A 22,972-nucleotide genomic window follows, 5' to 3' on the forward strand; every position below is an offset into this window, starting at 1 on the left:
CGGCGGCCAACGGGAGCTTCGGCTAGCCGCACAGCAAGCCAAAGCAGGGGATGCCTCTCTGGTTTCTGGCACACATGGGGAGCCGTGCTCCTCCTCCTCCTCCTTGCTTCACAGAGAAGCTTCCAAAGTACACAAAGGCGAAAGCACGGGCCCTATGATCTGCGATCCAAAGGAAAAACAACAAAAGACGAGAAGATGGCCTCCACTCTACAGCTCCCATGCTCCAAGGCTAGTAGTACTACTCAGTAGAGAGCATTTTTGTTTTCCACCTGGCAGGACCAAATTTAGCAGCGCCCTGAACACAAAACCTCTGCTTTTTCTTTCTTTCGTGGTCACGGTCACGCTCGCTTGCCTTTCTCTTTTCTGTGATGTGGATTACTGCGGAAAACCCTGCATTAAGGAAGATACCTCGGTACCCGATTCGCCCCCACTAGATTTTAGCAGGCTGTATACGGGGTTTAGATGTGTAAAGCCATATGTTGCCTTGTTGGGTGTGTGTGTGTGTCCAGTGCACATCGTATCTCCCTCTCTTTGAGCTTTAGTTTATGCCTTTGGACCGAGATCTTACCCGTCACCCGTCGCTGTTTCAGATGTGACCCTACGGGGATGCTCTCCTATATCTACAACAACAAAGACACGCAATAACATGGTCCAAGGCTCCAAGCTTCCTCCACTACCCCCCATAAAACTTGTGCGCCGCCAGCCAGGCGAAGCTAAGCCACCCTGGGTGTCACAACTCACACACTAGCTAGGACACCATGATGAGAGTCCCCAGCCTTGCACTGGCGATCCTTGTCCTCGTCGCCCTCTCGGCCGCCACCGGTCGGCCGGGGGTCCTCGCGGCCAGGAGCCCGGGGGTCCTTCTCGCCTCAACGAGCAGCCGCGGTGCCGAGCAACCGCGGAGACTCGTCGAGGCTGGCGGCAATGGCGCCCCCGTCGCCAGCTTCGATGCCTCCGGGAAGCCCGTCGCGGCGGCCGGCCCTTCTCCGCCTCCGACGGTGTTCGACGCGGACCGGATGAGCAAGCGGCGAGTCCGGAGAGGCTCCGATCCCATACACAACAAATGCTGAGGATTGGGCGGACCAAATGAGGGCCAGACTAGAAGGGCCAGCCAACTCTCTCTGTTTCCCTTTGCCTCTCGTTTTCTTCTTCTTCTTCTTTTGGCGCTTTTTCTTTCCCCTCTCTTGAGGTTTGAGTCGTTCCATTCCTTCCGGGGTTCAACCGGTTTTGTCATAGAAATACATGTACATAGATGCCGATGAAAGGATGGGCGCATGTGTACCTACTACTTATGACTTGAATCTGAATCGAGCATTGTCCTTCCGGATACGTACGTAACTCAGTTTTACAGTACGTACTTTTTAAGATTCGTTCAGTTCCCGAGCTGAGATTTGCACGACGAAATGCCTCATGGTGAGTGGTCGGCGACCAGATCACTTCACTTCAAGGGGCGCGCACACGAGGGTGGCACCTAGCCCGGTTCACCGCTGGTGCCACGCGAACAGGGGCGTGTGCCGTCGAGGGTTGCATCCGTAGTTCTTGGCTGCCTGCTCGTCACTGACAATCAACAGCTTAGCCGATGGGCCGAAGACGAGCACGCTTGGCGGCGCTGCCTGCTACTAGTATTTAGGGCATGTATAATGATGCTATCTTAGAAGTGTCACATAGGATAAACGATGAGGTGAAGGAGAGGGAACTCTTAAAAAAAGGTTTGTCTTCTCTTATTTAAGATAAGACAAGAGATGATCTCTTAGCATAATATGTGTCACCACGTTTTTAGGAATGTCTAGTTATTGAAGATAAGGCTAAGAGATGACCCATTGTATACATATTTTCTTGTCATCTCTAAATTACATGCAAAAATTTAAAATAAAACTATCTTATCAATCATTGTACACGCCCTTACAGTTATTACCACACCGCTCGTTCGGGTAGCCACTTCGCTTTCAACAAACCTCGCCAAATTTAGGGAGGAACACCTCCAACAAGGCAAATTCTTCATCAACAAGTCAAACACGAAGATGTTGATATCCCACCATGGTTGAAGATTAGCGAGTTGGATTTTTGAAATTACAGAAGTTGTTCATTGTTTTAACATGTCACAAACTTATATATATGGTCTTGACACATGCACACCAGTGACGTGTTAGAATGATTTTGGGTATCGATCGCAAAGGATTGTGTTAAAATTGCAAAGATATTTTTTTGCATCAGTGTGTATAATATTCTTTTTGTGTTGGAACGTTGATTGCAGAGGATATAACATATGTTGTGAATCCTTTTTCAACTCTTTTGTTGCAACAAATTCCCATTTGCTGCATACATATTTTTTACTGTCACATGCGCCTGTTTTGGTGCCGTGACTTTCTTTCATGATGTTTATTAGGCGCATAGGAAAATGTTGCACGATTACAAGAAAACATGTCTTGTGTGAGCGTTTTGTGTTGCAAAAGGTTGGACACTCCAAATATGCTAGCAGTGATGGGATTGAACGACTATGAAGGCATGCAATATGAAAATGTACACGTCCTAACGTTCTCCCTAAAAACAGAGATATATACCAGATTCACTCAACACCAATAGCACACTTACACAAACATCCACCGAAGACACTGAGACATAGAGCCTGAAGATCGATTTTGCACAAAAAAAATCTTTTTGATTCATAACCCCCCCCCCCCCCCCGCAAATACACACATACATTAACCTTGCCCGTAGACACTGATCAGTGGGATGATTCCACCACAAGAACCTAACAAACTGAGCATAACTTCTTGCTGCCATTTTTTAAAAGGAACTTCTTGCTACCTTTGAAAGAACTAGCATAGTTAGCAACACCCTAATCGTCTTAAAAAAATGTTCACGCAATAGACCGAGAAGAGCCACTAGGCATCATCCCCTCCCCAGTTAGCGCATATGTAATGTACGAGCAAAATTCTGGTGGGTCACATATTTGGATGGGGGAACAAGAGGCAATGATGAGTGGTTATGGAGGGAAGTTGTGGTGCGGGCCAAAGTTGGGATGGAGGTCTCAAACCCTAGCATGGAGGCGCTCAAAAGTAGAAGGAGAGATGTCCGGAATACGCGGTATAGTATTTGAGTTCATGCGAGGGTGACGAAACCCACATACAAAATGAGGAAAAAATAAATGGCCAATGAAGGGGCCACCTAGCAACAACGCATCCCGCGGGGCCACGAGCACCGAGTGAGCCTGGATGCACCGGAAGCTTCCATTTTCTGGGAGCTTAGAGTTTATAGGAACATGTAGTTATTGTGTGTTCTTTACCAATGTGATATATATAGTAACGTGTGAAATAGTGCAAATAGTAGAGTATACTTGTTTTTTTAAAGGTTAAGTATACCTGTTCTCTTACATATTCAAGACAATTTCATGTCACCGTGTAGGTGTGTAACATCCCGCATATGATTTACCCAATATGTACTCCAACTCTTGCCGTTTCCGGCCTTAAGTTATTTTATTTTCTCGGGTTCGGGTTTTTGTCTTCGTGTGTGTTGTCGTTGTCATGCATCTCATATCATATCATCATGTGCATTGCATTTGCATACGTGTTCGTTTCATGCATTCGAGCATTTTCCCCGTTGTCCGTTTTGCATTCCGGCGCTCCGTTCTCCTCCGGTGGTCAATTCTACCTTTCTTTCATGTGTGGGGATTAAACATTTCCGGATTGGACCGAGACTTGCCAAGCGGCCTTGGTTTACTACCGGTAGACCGCCTGTCAAGTTTCGTATCATTCGGACTTCGTTTGATGCCCCAACGGTTAACCGAGGGACCGAAAAGGCCTCGTGTGTGTTGCAGCCCAACACCCCTCCAATTTGGCCCAAAACCCACCTAAACCCTCTCCATCATCTAGAGCGTTCGATCACGATCGCGTGGCCGAAAACCGCACCTCATTGGGACACTCCTAGCTCCCTCTACCTCTATATAAAGACCCCCTCCGAAATCCGGATCTCCTTCTCCCCCGAAACCCTAAAATCAGCTCCCCTCGCCGCCGGACGTGTCCGAATCGGGCCGGACACGTCCCCCACCGCCGCCGACCAACAAGCCGCCGCCACGTGGCCGGGCGCGCCCACATCCCCGTCCCGCGCCCGCCGCGGCCCGCCGCGGCCCAAGGCGGGCCCTCTCCTTCGCCGCGCCGGGCCCGTGGCTTCCCGCGCGCCCCGTGCCTTCTTCCCCGCGGCCGAGCCCGCTCTCGCCGGCCGGCGCCGCCGCGCCACCGCGTCCGCCTTCGACACCGGCGCCTCGCTCCGGCGCCGCTCCCGCCGGCGACGCCCGCGGCCACCCCGGCCCGCGCCTCCTCCTCAACCTCCCTCACCGGCCGGCCTCCTCCGTATCCGGCGTGATTTCTGGCGATCCTCGTAAAGCGTGCCGGCCGGATCTAGATCTGAGATTCGTCTCGGGTTGACTTTTTGCCCGAAACCCTAATATTTTGGCTATGTTCATCGCATCGTAACTTTGCATCCATAGCTCCGTTTTGGGCATATAGCATATCAAAATGTTCGTCTCAGAGAGCACATCATGTCATCTCATTGCATCATTTTCATTTGAGTTCATCTTGATGCACTAAATGCTGTTAGAAGAATGCTATTTGAGATAATTGCCAGATCTGCTGCCCCAATTAGATATTTGTCATTTTTGCCATGTTTAATGTGTGCATGATATGCCCCTGAGCTCTACATGTGTTTTGTTATATGTTTTGCCATCTATCCAGAGGTGCAACCCATGTATTTTTGTGATGTGTGTGGTGACTAGCACAAGCTTGCAAAGTGGTGCATTCGTTAATGCTGATTTCAGGTACTTAGCATTTCCACTAAGTCCTTGGACTGTTTATCTCATTATGCCATATGTTCATGTTGTTTTCTAGTGATTTGTGCCTCTTTTGAGGATGATCATTAAGGATGTTTTGTTAATCTTATAGTGCTTTATCCATCCATGTCTTTGTTTGCAATTATGGAGCACCCTAACTTGAGTCAATCGAGCTCTACTTTTGCCATTTCGTGAATCTGGGCAGATTCTCTACTTCTTAGCAATTTTGCCGAGGATGTTGTAGTTGATCCGTGCATGCTATGTTATTGTTCTTGCCATGTCTAGCTTGTTTTTTGTGTATTCTTGATGGGTGTATGCTTAGATTGTCATGACATGCTCTATAGTGAGTGCATCGAGCTCGTAAACATGCCTACTTGATATCTGTTTCAGCATGCTCCAGTTTTCACTAAGTCTGAGAACTGATTATGTTTTTTTGCCATGTTCACATGCTTGGAATTGTATTTTCTGATCCCTTTTGGCTCAAGGTCACTAAGGGACTTTTGTTAAGCTCTTTGAGTAGCTCCATGCCATGCTTTACTTTGCCATGTTCAGATCCCGTAGCATATAGTTTTCATACTCCAAAGAGTGCTATCTGATCTGAAATTCTAGACAAGTGTTAATTTCACTAAGTCTGAAATCTGTTTGCTAAATGCATTTTTGCCATGCTTGTTTGAACCTGTTAATGGATGAATTGGCCGTAGCTCAGTGCTAGTCTTTTGTTAAGCATCATGAATGGATCCCTGTCATGTATTTTGTTGCCATGATTGAGTGCTGTAGCATGTTCACCTTGTTGCATTTAGATGGCTACTTGCTGTAAATCGCAGACCGGTGTCATATTTGAATTGCTTGCCATTTCCAAACGGTAACTCCGATTCCGGTGTTCTTTATATCGTTTTCAAGCGATTTCATCTCACCTTTCCAGTGGCACACTTGGATTTACATGTTGAGGCCAGGTTCGTTCATTCCTTGTCAAATCTTGCATATGCATCACATGTCGCATCCCGCATAGCATACCATGTTTGCATCATACTGTTTGAGCTTTGCACGTGGTTGATTGTGTCCTTGTTGCTTGTTTGTCTTGTTTGGGTAGAGCCGGGAGACAAGTTCGCTAACGAGGAGCCCTTTGAGTTTGCTATTGAGGATCCAGTCAACTCTGACAACTTTGCAGGCAAGATGATCATACCCTCGAAATCACTACTATCTTTGCTATGCTAGATGCTCTCTCTTTTGATATGCCTATGCTACGATGCCTACCACTTGCTTATCATACCTCCCAAATTGCCATGTCAAACCTCTAACCCACCATGTCCTAGCAAACCGTTGATTGGCTATGTTACCGCTTTGCTCAGCCCCTCTTATAGCGTTGCTAGTTGCAGGTGAAGATTGGAGACCGTTCCTTGTTGGAACATTATTTACTTGTTGGGATATCATTATATTGCCATGTTATCTTTATGCATCTATATACTTGGTAAAGGGTGGAAGGCTCGGCCTCTCGCCTAGTGTTTTGTTCCACTCTTGCCGCCCTAGTTTCCGTCATATCGGTGTTATGTTCCCGGATTTTGCGTTCCTTATGCGGTTGGGTTATAATGGGAACCCCTTGATAGTTCACCTTGATTAAAGCTTTTTCAGCAATGCCCAACTTTGGTTTTACCAATTGCCACCTAGCCTCTTTTTCCCTTGGGTTTCCGGAGCCTGAGGGTCATCTTATTTTAGCCCCCCCGGGCCAGTGCTCCTCTGAGTGTTGGTCCAACCGAGCGATGTCCGGGGCTACCAGGGGAAACTCTGGGCTGGCCTACCCGACGTCTGGCTCATCTGAGTGTGCCCTGAGAACGAGATATGTGCAGCTCCTATCGGGATTTGTCGGCACATTCAGGCGGTGTTGCTGGTTTTGTTTTAACCTGTCGAAGTGTCTTGAAGAACCGGGATACCGAGTCTGATCGGAATGTCTCGGGAGGAGGTCTATTCCTTCATTGACCGTGAGAGCTTGTCATGGGCTAAGTTGGGACTCCCTTGCAGGGATTTGAACTTTCAAAAGCCGTGCCCGTGGTTATGGGCAGATGGGAATTTGTTAATGTCCGGTTGTAGATAACTTGAACCTTAACTTATTTTAAATGAATCAACTGTGTGAGTTGCCGTGATGGTCTCTTCTCAGCGGAGTCCGGGAAGTGAACACGGTGTTGGAGTAATGCTTGCCGCAGTATGCCCTCTAGTTACTCGCTCGCGCTTTGCCTCCTCTTCTCGCTCTCTTTTGCGAATAGGATAGCCACCATATATGCTAGTCGCTTGCTGCAGCTCCACATACTTTACCTTGCCTTACCTATAAGCTTGAATAGTCTTGATCGCGAGGGTGTGAGATTGCTGAGTCCCTGTGGCTCACAGATTACTTCCAAACCAGATGAAGGGCCTTATGATTCCGCTCCAGATGACGCGCTTGAGATCAAGTGGGAGTTCGACGAGGACTCACGCCGATACTACGTGTCTTTCCCTGATAATCAGTAGTGGTGCCCAGTTGGGGTGATCGGGACCGTGTCGCATGTTGGGTTTATCTTTTATTTTGGCGCCGTAGTCGGGCCATGAGTGTTTGAATGTTGTAATGCTATTCATGTACTTTGATTGACGTGGCGAGTGTAAGCCAACTATGTATCTCCCCTTTTATTATCTATATTACATGGGATGTTATGAAGATTGCCTAACTTACGACATTGCTTTCAATGCGGTTATGCCTCTAAGTCGTGCCTCGACACGTGGAAGCTATAGCCGCATCGAGGGCGTTACAAGGTGTATCAACTATGGTGGTACATCACTGTGCAACAAAGTCTTCTATGATCGTGTGGGTCCAAAAAAGGTCTTCTAACATTGTGGATCCACTTTCTTTAAAAATAAACCCAAAGTTTTGTTCATCAGAAATAACCCATACATCATTTATGAGGATTGTTACGCTTTCATTTAATGGTTCCTCAAACCAACCAGAAGTCACAAAAATCTAGCTAATTTAGTGAGCTCATGAGCAACTTTATTTGCTTCTCTCTTACATTGTTCGAACCTACTAATATAAAATCACAAGCATAGTGAAAACAAACACCGAAAATAGCCGCCCTCGCACCCGCCGACCTTCCTCCATCCTTCATGGTATCAATCACGTCCAGATTGTCCCAGTTAATAATAAGGTGTTTAAATCCCTACCTTTATACCAGGGATAAACCGAATTCGAGTGCCAAGGTTTCAGCCATCAAGACGTCCATGCAGTAGTCTATCTTTCCATTACCCCAACAATAAATTTGTCTTTGTCAACTCTAAGCACTGCCCTCATCATGCCCGTGAGTAGGTCATGGTCAAAAAAAGCATCAACATTAAGTTTCACAAAGCCCACCGGAAGGTAAGACCACCCCCATGTTTACAGAGGCCTTTGGAGATGAGGGAGTAAAAAAGTTTGTCGTAAGAGCTAGTATCCCCATAGAGATCCGTTACACATTTTGAGTTGTCTTTGTGTGCATCAATTTTCATCTTTCCCATCATAGATACCAAGCTGACATACCAATCATTTCATGCACATTTTGATGACCCATGATCCGCAATTCCTGGTCTGATAGAAGAAGTAAGTATTCCAATACCGGCTCTCCCGCACGATCAACCACACAGCCTTTATCAATAATATCATTCATCCTCAACCTTTTTCAAACCTCCTTTGCTTTATCATAGAGGAGTAACATGTGCTTCATATCTTCCAGTCAAACAAGTAGGATAAGTGGACTAGATTCTCATATGTTTGTTTGTGAGTGTGACACGACATGGTAGTGTTTCATGTAGTGTACACCGTATAAATTTTTGACCTTTGCCGGATAAAATATTTTTTATACCTTTCTTCAAATAGGGTTAACTGTGGATCCACTTCATATACAAGCCTATCAATGGATTTTTTTTTTTTGAGGAAAGACCATCATGGATAGGTTTATTGATTAAATAAAAGAAGGAATAACATCATATACAAGCCTATCAATGGATATTTTATTAATGTTGCTTTTCTAACGAACAAAAGCTAGGATCCCCGTAGAAAATGGGGTTGAGAAAAAAAGGACGATCGTCAAGGAGAAAAGTCAGTTCCATCTCTACAAGCCATCCTAACCGTTCCCGTTACATCGAGGCCTCGGAAGCCGTCCGATGTAGGTCAGGTATCCCGCACCCTCCCTTTTATGCGCTCCCCGAACCATCCCACAATTTTTTGCTCGTCCAGGGTTTTAGCCACCGCCGCCGCCGCCCCAGCCCCCCGCAGAGAGAAGCGAGCGACAGCGAGGTCGACGCCATGGTGCAGCGCCTGACGTACCGGAAGCGGCACAGCTACGCCACCAAGTCCAACCAGACCAGGGTCGTCAAAACCCCAGGTGAGATCTGCGTTCTCCACGGGTGCTTTCTGGCAGATTCCCAGGCTGCGATTCGAGTTCTTGGGCAGTACTTGCGGTGAACTCGTGTGCGATGATGCGTGCTGTGTGATTGGTGCAGGAGGGAGGCTTGTGTACCAGTACACCAAGAAGAGGGCGAGCGGACCCAAATGTCCGGTCACAGGCAAGAAGATCCAGGGGGTAAGCGACTGTGTGACCCCTTCCCGAACCATTGGGGTGGATCGAGTTGCCCTATTGTAGTTTCATCTTCGTTTGCAGCACTTTTGGCGATATATGAGTTGCCCAATTTTCATTTCTGACCTCCGTGGTCTTTTATATATGCCATAGCTGTTTGATGGTATGCTTCTGGCGTGATGTTAGCAGTTTTATTTTGTTAACTGTAGTGTCTTTTTGATGTTGCGTGTATACACATTGGTGATGTTTAACATCATTTCTGGTAATGATCTATTTAGGCTTCATTAGCTGTACATGTTCTATGTATTTGTTGTTGCAGCGTTTGCTACTGGAGTTCAGTAATTTTACTGCATTAATTATTAATAGGTTAGTTCGAATGCAAAACTGGTTACATACAACAGTGGTGCTATTGCAACCATCTGTGCTTTGTAGGGTGAGCGGGGACGTTGAAAATTTTGCTGGGAAGATTGCTATTATAAATGAAGAACTTAATTGCAACATTGGACATAGTTGCAATTTATCACCATTGCAGGCGAGCATAAACAATCTGGGCTGTAATGCCTAAAAACTGTAGATTGTATGACTAAGGCTAGTTGGTTGATTTTCATGTTTAAGGGCCTTTGATATTATGGTTTATTACTGTCCATGATTTACTAGTGGACTAAGTGAGTTTAAAATAAAACGAGTAAAAGAACAAGTAGACTTGCTGGTTGGGAGTTTAAATAAAACTACTGTTTTGTGGATGAAATTTCCATTGTATGTTTATTTAGTCTCCCTTTTAAGTTTATTTAATTTACATGGATATAGGATCATTAGAAAATATTTGTTCAATCTATTGACGGATGGTTAAGTTTGCTTCATGTTGTATAATATCAGTGGTTTGACATTGTAAGTTGTAACAATATTTGTTTGACTTGTTGTAGATACCTCATCTAAGGCCTACTGAGTACAAAAGATCCAGATTATCCAGGAACAGGAGAACAGTGAACCGTCCTTATGGTGGTGTTCTATCTGGTCAGGCTGTTAGGGAGAGGTTAGTGCATCTTGTAGTAACTGCTGGGTTAGCGTTCTCTATCGTCTGTTATCTAACATGTTTGTTACAGGATCATCCGTGCTTTCCTTGTCGAAGAGCAAAAGATTGTGAAGAAGGTTTTGAAGATCCAGAAGACCAAGGAGAAGCAGCCATCAAAGTGAAATGGCCGAGGCTTTTTTTTGGAGGACAGATGGTGATGAGTGTTCAGTCAAGCCTGCGCCGTATGCTAAGCCTGTGGTTACTGAATTAAGCTAGAGATTTCCGTCCATTTTCTTGTTCCGAGGGTGGATCTGGATCTCATTACCCGTATGCTATTACTTTGTGTTTGACGGTTTGACCTGAGTACTTGGTTATATTACAGTTTTGGATACCCTTTGCAGTATTGTTCGTGGATTTCTACTGCAAGCTGCAGTATTTTCTGGCAATATTTGAAGATTCTTGATGCAGCGTTGTAGCTAATTTGGTATTCAAAACCTACAACTGATTTCATCTGCTTGCACGGCAACACACGATTGTTTGTTTGTGTGGCTGGTCCATCGAGTTACCCCTATATTTGTCATGAAACAGAGCTGAGCTACGCAACTATTTAGGGTGTCGGCGAAAGTCTCTTGCAGGTCCCGGGTGTGCTCACGGCACGTTTTCTCCTTCGCGTGCTGTGATCGTACGATGGCAATAGCAATTGATGAAACTGCTTGAGAGATACAGTTGGTATCATGCAACATGGTCGTAGCACACGTGACATCTATATAGACCTCAAGTGCTTCCAAGTCCTCTGGCCACTCGGAAGTGCACAGGTTAGAGCTACAGCCGGATCTTTTATATTGCCCTGCACCGACGGCCTGGTCAGTGACTCGTCACCCAGCCATACCTCTCATGCGGGTCTTATATATACGGGTTGGCCGACACCATTTATACCCAGCCCATATCCCTAGCCATACCTCTCATACGGGTTGGCCGACACCATTTATACCCAGCCCATATCTGAGACGATTGTGGGAGAGGCCTAGACGTGTTTGCCATGTCAGATCCGGCTCATGTTGGTCCACCCTGACCCAACAAATATCCTCCATGCTATCCGCATCCAGACGTAACCCTAGCCACTTGCCACTCCACTTCACTTCAAGTCCGCACCGGTCTGTCCTCCCCCAACTCCTCTGCGGCGATCTCTGGCCTCGACATGGCGAGCATCGGATATGATTCCGACAACTCCGAGTTCATCGACTGGGACCTCGTCCCCACAGGAGCTGGCCATCCGCCTGGCTCTCCGCCGCTCTCAAGAGGAATTCGCCCGAGCACCGCGGACCGAGTTGCTACAGCGGGAATCCGCCCACGCCGGTAGCTCGAGGCACGGGACCGTGGCGGATCGCCATGCCCAACCGGGCGGCTCCAGGATGGCGACGCAACCCCTGTCGTGGAGCCTCGTCCCCATGACGTCGATCTCTGAGTAGAAGGCCAATGCTAGTAGATGGCCCGCTCATGGATGCGCCTAGGACTTGTATGCCCGCCAAGTGAGGGAGAGGGTGCGGCAAACAACGGAGGTAGAGTCGCATGCCGCGTCGGACAGAACCGAGGATGCCCCTCCAGGCCCGCATCCTCGTCAAGCAGCAAGTCTGGATGGTGCGTGCCCTCAGAAAAAGGAGCAAACTTTGGCGGTATGTGCCCTCGCCAGACTGCTCCAAAGAGGAGGAGGCCGACGATGGATTAGACAACTCCGACAGTGAGTAGATCTGACTCGACGTCTTTGGTCGCTACTTGTGCGACGAAGACGACAAAGGCAAGGGTAAGGACAGTTGTGGGTGAACTTTCTCCATAGCTCTAGTATTTAGAACATGCCAATTTTTGATAGTCGGTGGCATGTATTAGCCTTACTAGCAAATGAGCCCGTGCGTTGCAACTGGAGGAGAAAATATCGCACAGCCCTAACCCAATACCATGACTAAGACCTACAATATGTCTTGTTGAGGTGTCTCTTTCTCTTGGCATAAGATGAGAAATCTGTTTTTATGCAAAATTTTGCCGATGCGTACATGCACAGTTATCGACGATTTCTCTCTTCTCCAATTTTGCTTTGATGAGGTGTTCATTGCAATCCGGGTCAGTGTCGGTACGAAAGAAGATGGATCGTGCGCTATTGATTAAGGTTTCACCCTAAATAGCATTTGAAATATTTAACATGTAAACTAACATGTAAACTAACATCATATTCATATTCAAGAGTGGTCGATCACGGTGGCCTCTGAAGTACCACTCAATAATATCACAAACAACTGAGATGCCACCGACCATATTGCCAAATGGGCTATAAAGCTCTTAGCATTCGAAATAACATACAAGCCACGCCGAGCTATTAAATCTCAGGTGTTGGCTGACTTCGTCGCCGAATGGACAGAAGCCGAACTCCCTAAAGAGTATAACACATACTCCAACTGGGTGATGTACTTCGACGGCTCCAAAATGTTAGCCGGACCGGGGGCTGGTGTCATCCTAATATCCCATGCAGGGGACACAGTCCGTTATGTATTACAACTCATGTATACGGATTCTAATAATGCAGTCGAATATGAAGCGCTCCTGCATGGACTCCGGATGGCCGTTTCTGTGGGCATACAACGCCTCGAACTTCGTGGGAATTCGAACCTCGCGATATCCCAAATAAATGGAGAATTCGACGCAAAGGATCCAAAGATGGTAGCTTACCGCAATGCCATACTTAGAATATCCGCTCGATTTGAGGGGCTCGAGTTTCATCATGTGGCTCAAGATAGTCATCAGGAAGTGGACATCCTTGCTCGTCTGGGAGCTAAACGTGACCCCGTCCTGCCTAACACCTTTTTGGAGAAGCTTTTCAAACCATCCATGGTATGGCAGGACGAGAGCGGAAATAATAGTCCGGCGCTGATCATACCCCCGGACGCCGAACATGATTCGGATACCATCGGGGGCTCGAGCACCGAGCCTACACCTTCCTTAATAGGCCGGACCCTTCTTGGCCTACCTTAATAGGCAGGAGCTCTCTAACGATCAGAACGAGGTCCATCGCATAGTCCGACGCTCTAAGGCTTATAAAGTCCACGAGGGAGAGCTCTACAAGAAAAGCACCACCGGAGTCCTTCAAAGATGTATCTCCGAAGAGGAGGGGCGTAGCTCTTGGCCAAAATACATGCTCGCCTCGGTGGTCATCACGCCGCAGCCCGAGCCCTAGTAAGTAAAGCCTTTCGTACAGGCTTCTTCTGGCCCACAGCCCGAGCGGACGCACAAGCCCTTGTACTGTTGGGGAACGTTGCAGAAAACAAAATTTTTTCCTATGTTTCACCAAGATCAATCTATGGAGTCAACTAGCAACGAGGAGAGTGCATCTACATACCCTTGTAGATCGCGAGCGGAAGCGTTCAAGAGAACGGGGATGATGGAGTCGTACTCGCCGTGATCCAAATCACCGATGACCAAGTGCCGAAAGGACAGCACCTCCGCGTTCAACACACGTACGGAGCGGATGACGTCTCCTCCTTCTTGATCCAGCAAGGGGGAAGGAGAGGTTGATGAAGATCCAGCAGCACGACGGCGTAGTGGTGGATGCAGCAGTGATCGCAGCAGGGCTTCGCCGAGCTTCTGCGAGAGGGAGAGGTGTAGCAGGGGAGAGGGAGGCGCCAAGACTTGAGGTGTGTGCTGCCCTCCCTCCCCCCTTTATATAGGCCCCCCTAGGGGGGTGCGCCGGCCCTAGGAGATGGGATCTCCTAGGGGGGCGGCGGCCAAGGGGGTGGAGTACCCCCCAAGGCAAGTGGAGGCGCCCCCTCCCCTAGGGTTCCCAACCCTAGGCGCATGGGGGGCCCAAGGGGGGGGGGGCGCACCAGCCCACTATGGGCTGGTTCCCCTCCCCACTTCAGCCCATGGGGCCCTCCGGGATGGGTGGCCCCACCCAGTGGACCCCCGGAACCCTTCCGGTGGTCCCGGTACAATACCGGTGACCCCCGAAACTCTCCCGATGGCCGAAACTGCACTTCCTATATATAATTCTTCACCTCCGGACCATTCCGGAACTCCTCGTGACGTCCGGGATCTCATCCGGGACTCCGAACAACTTTCGGGTTACTGCATACTCATATCTCTACAACCCTAGCGTCACCGAACCTTAAGTGTGTAGACCCTACGGGTTCGGGAGACACGTAGACATGACCGAGACGGCTCTCCGGTCAATAACCAACAGCGGGATCTGGATACCCATGTTGGCTCCCACATGCTCCTCGATGATCTCATCGGATGAACCACGATGTCGAGGACTTAATCAATCCCGTATACAATTCCCTTTGTCAATCGGTACGTTACTTGCCCGAGACTCGATCGTCGGTATCCCAATACCTCGTTCAGTCTCGTTACCGGCAAGTCACTTTACTCGTACCGTAATGCATGATCCCGTGATCAACCACTTGATCACTTTGAGCTCATTGTGATGATGCATTACCGAGTGGGCCCAGAGATACCTCTCCGTCATACGGAGTGACAAATCCCAGTCTCGATTCGTGCCAACCCAACAGACACTTTCGGAGATACCTGTAATGTACCTTTATAGTCACCCAGTTACGTTGTGACGTTTGGCACACCCAAGGCACTCCTACGGTATCCGGGAGTTGCACAATCTCATGGTCTAAGGAAATGATACTTGACACTCAGAAAAGCTACAGCAAACGAACTACACAATCTTTGAGCTAAGCTTAGGATTGGGTCTTGTCCATCACATCATTCTCCTAATGATGTGATCCGTTATCAATGACATCCAATGTCCATAGTCAGGAAACCATGACTATCTTTTGATCAACGAGCTAGTCAACTAGAGGCTCACTAGGGACGTGTTGTGGTCTATGTGTTCACACATGTATTACGATTTCCGGATAACACAATTATAGCATGAACAATAGACAATTATCATGAACAAAGAAATATAATAATAACCATTTTATTATTGCCTCTAGGGCATATTTCCAAGAGTCTCCCACTTGCACTAGATTCAATATTCTAGTTACATTGTGATGAATCGAACACCCATGGAATTCTGGTGTTGATCATGTTTTGCTCTAGGGAGAGGTTTAGTCAACGGATCTGCTACATTCAGGTCCGTATGTACTTTACAAATTTCTATGTCTCCATCTTGAACACTTACACGAATGGAGTTGAAGCGATGCTTGATATGCCTGGTCTTCCTGTGAAACCTGGGCTCCTTGGCAAGGGCAATAGCTCCAGTGTTGTCACAGAAGAGAGTCATCGGCCCCGACGCATTGGGTATGACTCCTAGGTCGGTAATGAATTCCTTCACCCAGACTGCTTCGTGTGCTGCCTCCGAGGCTGCCATGTACTCCGCTTCACATGTAGATCCCACCACAACGCTTTGCTTGCAACTGCACTAGCTTACTGCCCCACCATTCAAAATATACACGTATCCGGTTTGTGACTTAGAGTCATCCAGATCTGTGTCGAAGCTAGCATCGACGTAACCCTTTACGACAAGCTCTTCGTCACCTCCATAAACGAGAAACATGTCCTTAGTCCTTTTTAGGTACTTCAGGATATTCTTGGCCGCTGTCCAGTGTTCCATGCCGGGATTACTTTGGTACCTTCCTACCAAACTTATGGCAAGGTTTACATCAGGTCTGGTACACATCATAGCATACATGATAGACCCTATGGCTGAGGCATAGGGGACGACACTCATCTTTTCTCTATCTTCTGCCGTGGTCGGGCTTTGAGCCGTGCTCAATCTCGTACCTTGCAATACAGGCAAGAACCCCTTCTTTGACTGATCCATTTTGAACTTCTCCAACATCTTGTCAAGGTACGTGCTCTGTGAAAGACCAATGAGGCGTCTTGATCTATCTCTATAGATCTTGATGCCTAATATATAAGCAGCTTCTCCAAGGTCCTTCATTGAAAAACTCTTATTCAAGTAGGCCTTAATGCTGTCCAAAAGTTCTATATCATTTCCCATCAAAAGTATGTCATCTACATATAATATGAGAAATGCTACAGAGCTCCCACTCACTTTCCTGTAAACGCAGGCTTCTCCATAAGTCTGCATAAACCCAAACGCTTTGATCATCTCATCAAAGTGAATGTTCCAACTCCGAGATGCTTGCACCAGCCCATAAATCGAGCGTTGGAGCTTGCACACCTTGTTAGCATTCTTAGGATCGACAAAACCTTCCGGCTGCATCATATACAATTCTTCCTTAAGGAAACCATTAAGGAATGCCGTTTTGACGTCCATTTGCCATATCTCATAATCATAGAATGCGGCAATTGCTAACATGATTCGGACGGACTTCAGCTTCGCTACAGGTGAGAAAGTCTCATCGTAGTCAACCCCTTGAACTTGTCGATAACACTTAGCGACAAGCCGAGCTTTATAGATGGTCACATTACCATCCGCGTCTGTCTTCTTCTTAAAGATCCATTTATTTTCTATGGCTCGCCGATCAACGGGCAAGTCAGTCAAAGTCCATACTTCGTTTTCATACATGGATCCTATCTTGGATTTCATGGCTTCCAGCCATTTGTTGGAATCCGGGAACGCCATCGCTTCTTCATAGTTCGAAGGTTCACCATTGTCTAACAACATGATTTCCAAGACAGGGTTGCCGTACCACTCTGGTGCGGAATGTGTCCTTGTGGACCTACGAAGTTCAGTAGCAACTTGATCTGAAGTTTCATGATCATCATCATTAACTTCCTCTCTAGTCGGTGCAGGCACCTCAGGAACATTTTCCTGTGTTGCGCCACTTTCCGGTTCAAGAGGTAATACTTCATCGAGTTCTACTTTCCTCCCACTTACTTCCTTCGAGAGAAACTCTTTCTCTAGAAAGGATCCATTCTTGGCAACAAAGATCTTGCCTTCGGATCTGAGGTAGAAGGTATACCCAATAGTTTCTTTAGGGTATCCTATGAAGACGCATTTTTCCGACTTGGGTTCGAGCTTTTCAGGTTGAAGTTTCTTGACATAAGCATCGCATCCCCAAACTTTTAGAAACGACAGCTTAGGTTTCTTCCCAAACCATAATTCATACGGTGTTGTCTCAACGGATTTTGACGGAGCCATATTTAAAGTGAATGCGGCAGTCTCTAAAGCATAGCCCCAAAATGATAGCGGTAAATCGGTAAGAGACATCATAGATCGCACCATATCTAATAGAGTACGATTACGACGTTCGGACACACCATTACGCTGAGGTGTTCCAGGCGGCGTGAGTTGTGAAACTATTCCACATTTTCTTAAGTGTGTTCCAAATTCATGACTCAAGTATTCTCCCCCACGATCTGATCGCAAGAACTTGATTTTCCTGTCACGTTGATTCTCAACCTCACTCTGAAATTCCTTGAACTTTTCAAAGGTCTCAGACTTGTGTTTCATTAAGTAGACATACCCATATCTACTCAAGTCATCAGTGAGGGTGAGAACATAACGATAGCCACCGCGAGCCTCAACACTCATTGGACCGCACACATCAGTATGTATGATTTCCAATAAGTTGGTTGCTCGGTCCATTGTTCCTGAGAACGGAGTCTTGGTCATTTTACCCATGAGGCATGGTTCGCACGTGTCAAATGATTCGTAATCAAGAGACTCCAAAAGTCCATATGCATGGAGCTTCTTCATGCGTTTGACACCTATGTGACCATGGCGGCAGTGCCACAAGTATGTGGGACTATCATTATCAACTTTACATCTTTTGGTATTCGCACTATGAATATGTGTAACATTACGCTCGAGATTCATTAAGAATAAACCATTCACCATCGGAGCATGACCATAAAACATATCTCTCATATAAATAGAACAACCATTATTCTCGGATATAAATGAGTAGCCATCTCGAATTAAACGAGATCCTGATACAATGTTCATGCTCAAAGCTGGCACTAAATAACAATTATTGAGGTTTAAAACTAATCCCGTAGGTAAATGTAGAGGTAGCGTGCCGACGGCGATCACATCGACCTTGGAACCATTCCCGACGCGCATCGTCACCTCGTCCTTCGCCAGTCTCCGCTTATTCCGCAGCTCCTGCTTTGAGTTACAAATGTGAGCAAGCGCACCGGTATCAAATACCCAGGAGCTACTACGAGTACTGGTAAGGTACACATCAATTACATGTATATCACATATACCTTTCGTGATGCCGGCCTTCTTGTCCGCTAAGTATTTGGGGCAGTTCTGCTTCCAGCGACCACTTCCCTTGCAATAAAAACACTCAGTCTCGGGCTTGGGTCCATTCTTTGGCTTCTTCCCGGCAGCTTGCTTACCGGGCGCCGCAACTCCCTTGCCGTCCTTCTTGAAGTTCTTCTTACCCTTGCCTTTCTTGAACTTAGTGGTTTTATTCACCATCAACACTTGATGTTCCTTTTTGACTTCTACCTCTGCCGATTTCAGCATTGCAAATACTTCAGGAATGGTCTTTTCCATCCCCTGCATATTGAAGTTCATCACAAAGCTCTTGTAGCTCGGTGGAAGTGACTGAAGGATTCTGTCAATGACCGCGTCATCCGGGAGATTAACTCCCAGCTGAGTCAAGCGGTTATGCAACCCAGACATTTTGAGTATGTGCTCACTGACAGAACTATTATCCTCCATCTTACAGCTGAAGAACTTGTCGGAGACTTCATATCTCTCGACCCGGGCATGATCTTGGAAAACCATTTTTAGCTCTTCGAACATCTCATATGCTCCGTGTCGCTCAAAACGCTTTTGGAGCCCCAGTTCTAAGCTGTAAAGCATGCCGCACTGAACGAGGGAGTAATCATCAGCACGTGTCTGCCAAGCGTTCATAAAGTCTTGTTCTGCAGGGAAAGCAGGTGCTTCACCTAGCGGTGCTCGTAGGACATAATCTTTCTTGGCAGCTATGAGGATGATCCGCAGGTTCCGGACCCAGTCCGTATAGTTGCTGCCATCGTCTTTTAGCTTGGTTTTCTCTAGGAACGCGTTGAAGTTGAGGACAACGTTGGCCATTTGATCTACAAGACATATTGTAAAGATTTTAGACTAAGTTCATGATAATTAAGTTCATCTAATCAAATTATTCAATGAACTCCCACTTAGATAGACATCCCTCCAGTCATCTAAGTATAACATGATCCGAGTCAACTAGGCCGTGTTCGATCATCACGTGAGACGGACTAGTCAACATCGGTGAACATCTTCATGTTGATCGTATCTTCTATAACTCACGCTCGACCTTTCGGTCTTCTGTGTTCCGAGGCCATGTCTGTACATGCTAAGCTCGTCCAGTCAACCTAAGTGTTTGCATGTGTAAATCTGTCTTACACCCGTTGTATGTGAACGTTGGAATCTATCACACCCGATCATCACGTGGTGCTTCGAAACAATGAACTGTCGCAACAGCGCACAGTTAGGGGGAACACTTTCTTGAAATTATTATGAGGGATCATCTTATTTACTACCATCGTTCTAAGTAAACAAGATGCAAAAACATGATAAACATCACATGCAATCAAATAATAATGACATGATATGGCCAATATCATATAGCTCCTTTGATCTCCATCTTGGGGCTCCATGATCATCTTGTCACCGACATGACACCATGATCTCCATCATCATGATCTCCATCATCATGATCTCCATCATCATGTCTCCATGAAGTTGCTCGCCAACTATTACTTCTACTACTATGGCTAACACGTTTAGCAATAAAGTAAAGTAATTTACATGGCGTTTCTCAATGACACGCATGTCATACAAAAAATAAAGACAACTCCTATGGCTCCTGCCGGTTGTCATACTAATCGACATGCAAGTCGTGATTCCTATTACAAGAACATGATCTCATACATCACATATATATCATTCATCATTCATCACAACTTTGGCCATATCACATCACATGACACTTGCTGCAAAAAACAAGTTAGACGTCCTCTAATTTTTGTTGCAAGTTTTACGTGGCTGCAATAGGGTTCTAGCAAGAACGTTTTCTTACCTACGCCAAAACCACAACGTGAATTGCCAATTTCTATTTACCCTTCACAAGGACCCTGTTCATCGAATCCAATCCGACTAAAGTGGGAGAGACAGACACCCGCCAGCCACCTTATGCAACTAGTGCATGTCAGTCGGTGGAACCGGTCTCACGTAAGCGTACGTGTAAGGTTGGTCCGGGCCGCTTCATCCCACGATGCCGCCGAATCAAGATAAGACTAGTAACGGCAAGCAAATTGACAATATCGATGCCCACAACTACTTTGTGTTCTACTCGTGCATAGTAACTACGCATAGACCTAGCTCATGATGCCACTGTTGGGGAACGTTGCAGAAAACAAAATTTTTTCCTACGTTTCACCAAGATCAATCTATGGAGTCAACTAGCAACGAGAGGAGAGTGCATCTACATACCCTTGTAGATCGCGAGCGGAAGCGTTCAAGAGAACGGGGATGATGGAGTCGTACTCGCCGTGATCCAAATCACCGATGACCAAGTGCCGAAAGGACGACACCTCCGCGTTCAACACACGTACGGAGCGGATGACGTCTCCTCCTTCTTGATCCAGCAAGGGGGAAGGAGAGGTTGATGAAGATCCAGCAGCACGACGGCGTGGTGGTGGATGCAGCAGTGATCGCAGCAGGGCTTCGCCGAGCTTCTGCGAGAGGGAGAGGTGTAGCAGTGGAGAGGGAGGCGCCAAGACTTGAGGTGTGTGCTGCCCTCCCTCCCCCCTTTATATAGGCCCCCCTAGGGGGGTGCGCCGGCCATAGGAGATGGGATCTCCTAGGGGGGCGGCGGCCAAGGGGGTGGAGTACCCCCCAAGGCAAGTGGAGGCGCCCCCTCCCCTAGGGTTCCCAACCCTAGGCGCATGGGGGGCCCAAGGGGGGGCACACCAGCCCACTATGGGCTGGTTCCCCTCCCCACTTCAGCCCATGGGGCCCTCCGGGATGGGTGGCCCCACCCGGTGGACCCCCGGGACCCTTCCGGTGGTCCCGGTATAATACCGGTGACCCCCGAAACTCTCCCGATGGCCGAAACTGCACTTCCTATATATAATTCTTCACATCCGGACCATTACAGAACTCCTCATGACGTCCGAGATCTCATCCGGGACTCCGAACAACTTTCTGGTTACTACATACTCATATCTCTACAACCCTAGTGTCACCGAACCTTAAGTGTGTAGACCCTACGGGTTCGGGAGACACGTAGACATGACCGAGACGGCTCTCCGATCAATAACCAACAACGGGATCTGGATACCCATGTTGGCTCCCACATGCTCCTCGATGATCTCATCGGATGAACCATGATGTCGAGGACTTAATCAATTACGTATACAATTCCCTTTGTCAATCGGTACGTTACTTGCCCGAGACTCGATCGTCGGTATCCCAATACCTCGTTCAGTCTCGTTACCGGCAAGTCACTTTACTCATACCGTAATGCATGATCCCGTGATCAACCACTTGATCACTTTGAGCTCATTGTGATGATGCATTACCGAGTGGGCCCAGAGATACCTCTCCGTCATACGGAGTGACAAATCCCAGTCTCGATTCGTGCCAACCCAACAAACACTTTCGGAGATACCTGTAATGTACCTTTATAGTCACCCAGTTATGTTGTGATGTTTGGCACACCCAAGGCACTCCTACGATATCCGGGAGTTGCACAATCTCATGGTCTAAGGAAATGATACTTGACACTCAGAAAAGCTACAGCAAACGAACTACACGATCTTTGAGCTAAGCTTAGGATTGGGTCTTGTCCATCACATCATTCTCCTAATGATGTGATCCCGTTATCAATGACATCCAATGTCCATAGTCAGGAAACCATGACTATCTTTTGATCAACGAGCTAGTCAACTAGAGGCTCACTAGGGACGTGTTGTGGTCTATGTGTTCACACATGTATTACGATTTCCGGATAACACAATTATAGCATGAACAATAGACAATTATCATGAACAAAGAAATATAATAATAACCATTTTATTATTGCCTCTAGGGCATATTTCCAACATGTACAGCGCTGTCTCGGATGCCAGCCTTTTGCCAATCAAAGCCATTTGCCGCCCATTGCTGTCAGAACAATCCCCATTACCTGTCATTTCGCGGTCTGGGGGCTAGACATGGTCGGACCCCTTAAAGGGGGAAGCCATAAGAAAAAGTATCTGCTGGTTATGGTGGATAAATTCACCAAGTGGATAGAGGCCAAACCAGTAAAAACGGCCGAAGCCGGACCGATGATTGATTTTATATCCGGTGTTGTACACCGTTATGGCATCCCGCACAACATCATTATTGACAATGGTTCTAACTTTACAGCCGACGAGGTGGAAACTTGGTGTGCTAATCTGGGCATTAAGCTCGACTACGCCTTCGTTTATCACCCTCAAACAAACGGTCAGGTCAAACGGGCTAATGGCCTGATAATGAGCGGCATCAAACCCAGACTAGTGCGCTCCCTACGGGAATCAGATAAGCACTGGGTTGAGGAACTCGATTCCGTACTCTGGGGCTGCGGACCATGCCCAATCACACGACTGGATACA

The 22,972-nt window shown here is 47.2% G+C and overlaps 1 protein-coding gene across 1 annotated transcript; it reads left to right on the forward strand.

Annotated features, from left to right (window-relative positions):
* Window positions 1-9,009: 9,009 nt before the first annotated feature.
* Window positions 9,010-10,854, forward strand: LOC125538577 (60S ribosomal protein L34). The gene is made up of 4 exons (XM_048701843.1): window positions 9,010-9,204; window positions 9,323-9,402; window positions 10,320-10,429; window positions 10,500-10,854. Exons 1-4 carry the CDS (start codon window positions 9,126-9,128, stop codon window positions 10,588-10,590), a joined length of 360 nt encoding a protein of 119 aa, XP_048557800.1. The 5' UTR covers window positions 9,010-9,125; the 3' UTR covers window positions 10,591-10,854.
* Window positions 10,855-22,972: the final 12,118 nt, after the last annotated feature.

This window comes from Triticum urartu, chromosome 2 (genome assembly GCF_003073215.2).
Source record: "Triticum urartu cultivar G1812 chromosome 2, Tu2.1, whole genome shotgun sequence".
NCBI classification, from domain to species: domain Eukaryota; kingdom Viridiplantae; phylum Streptophyta; class Magnoliopsida; order Poales; family Poaceae; genus Triticum; species Triticum urartu.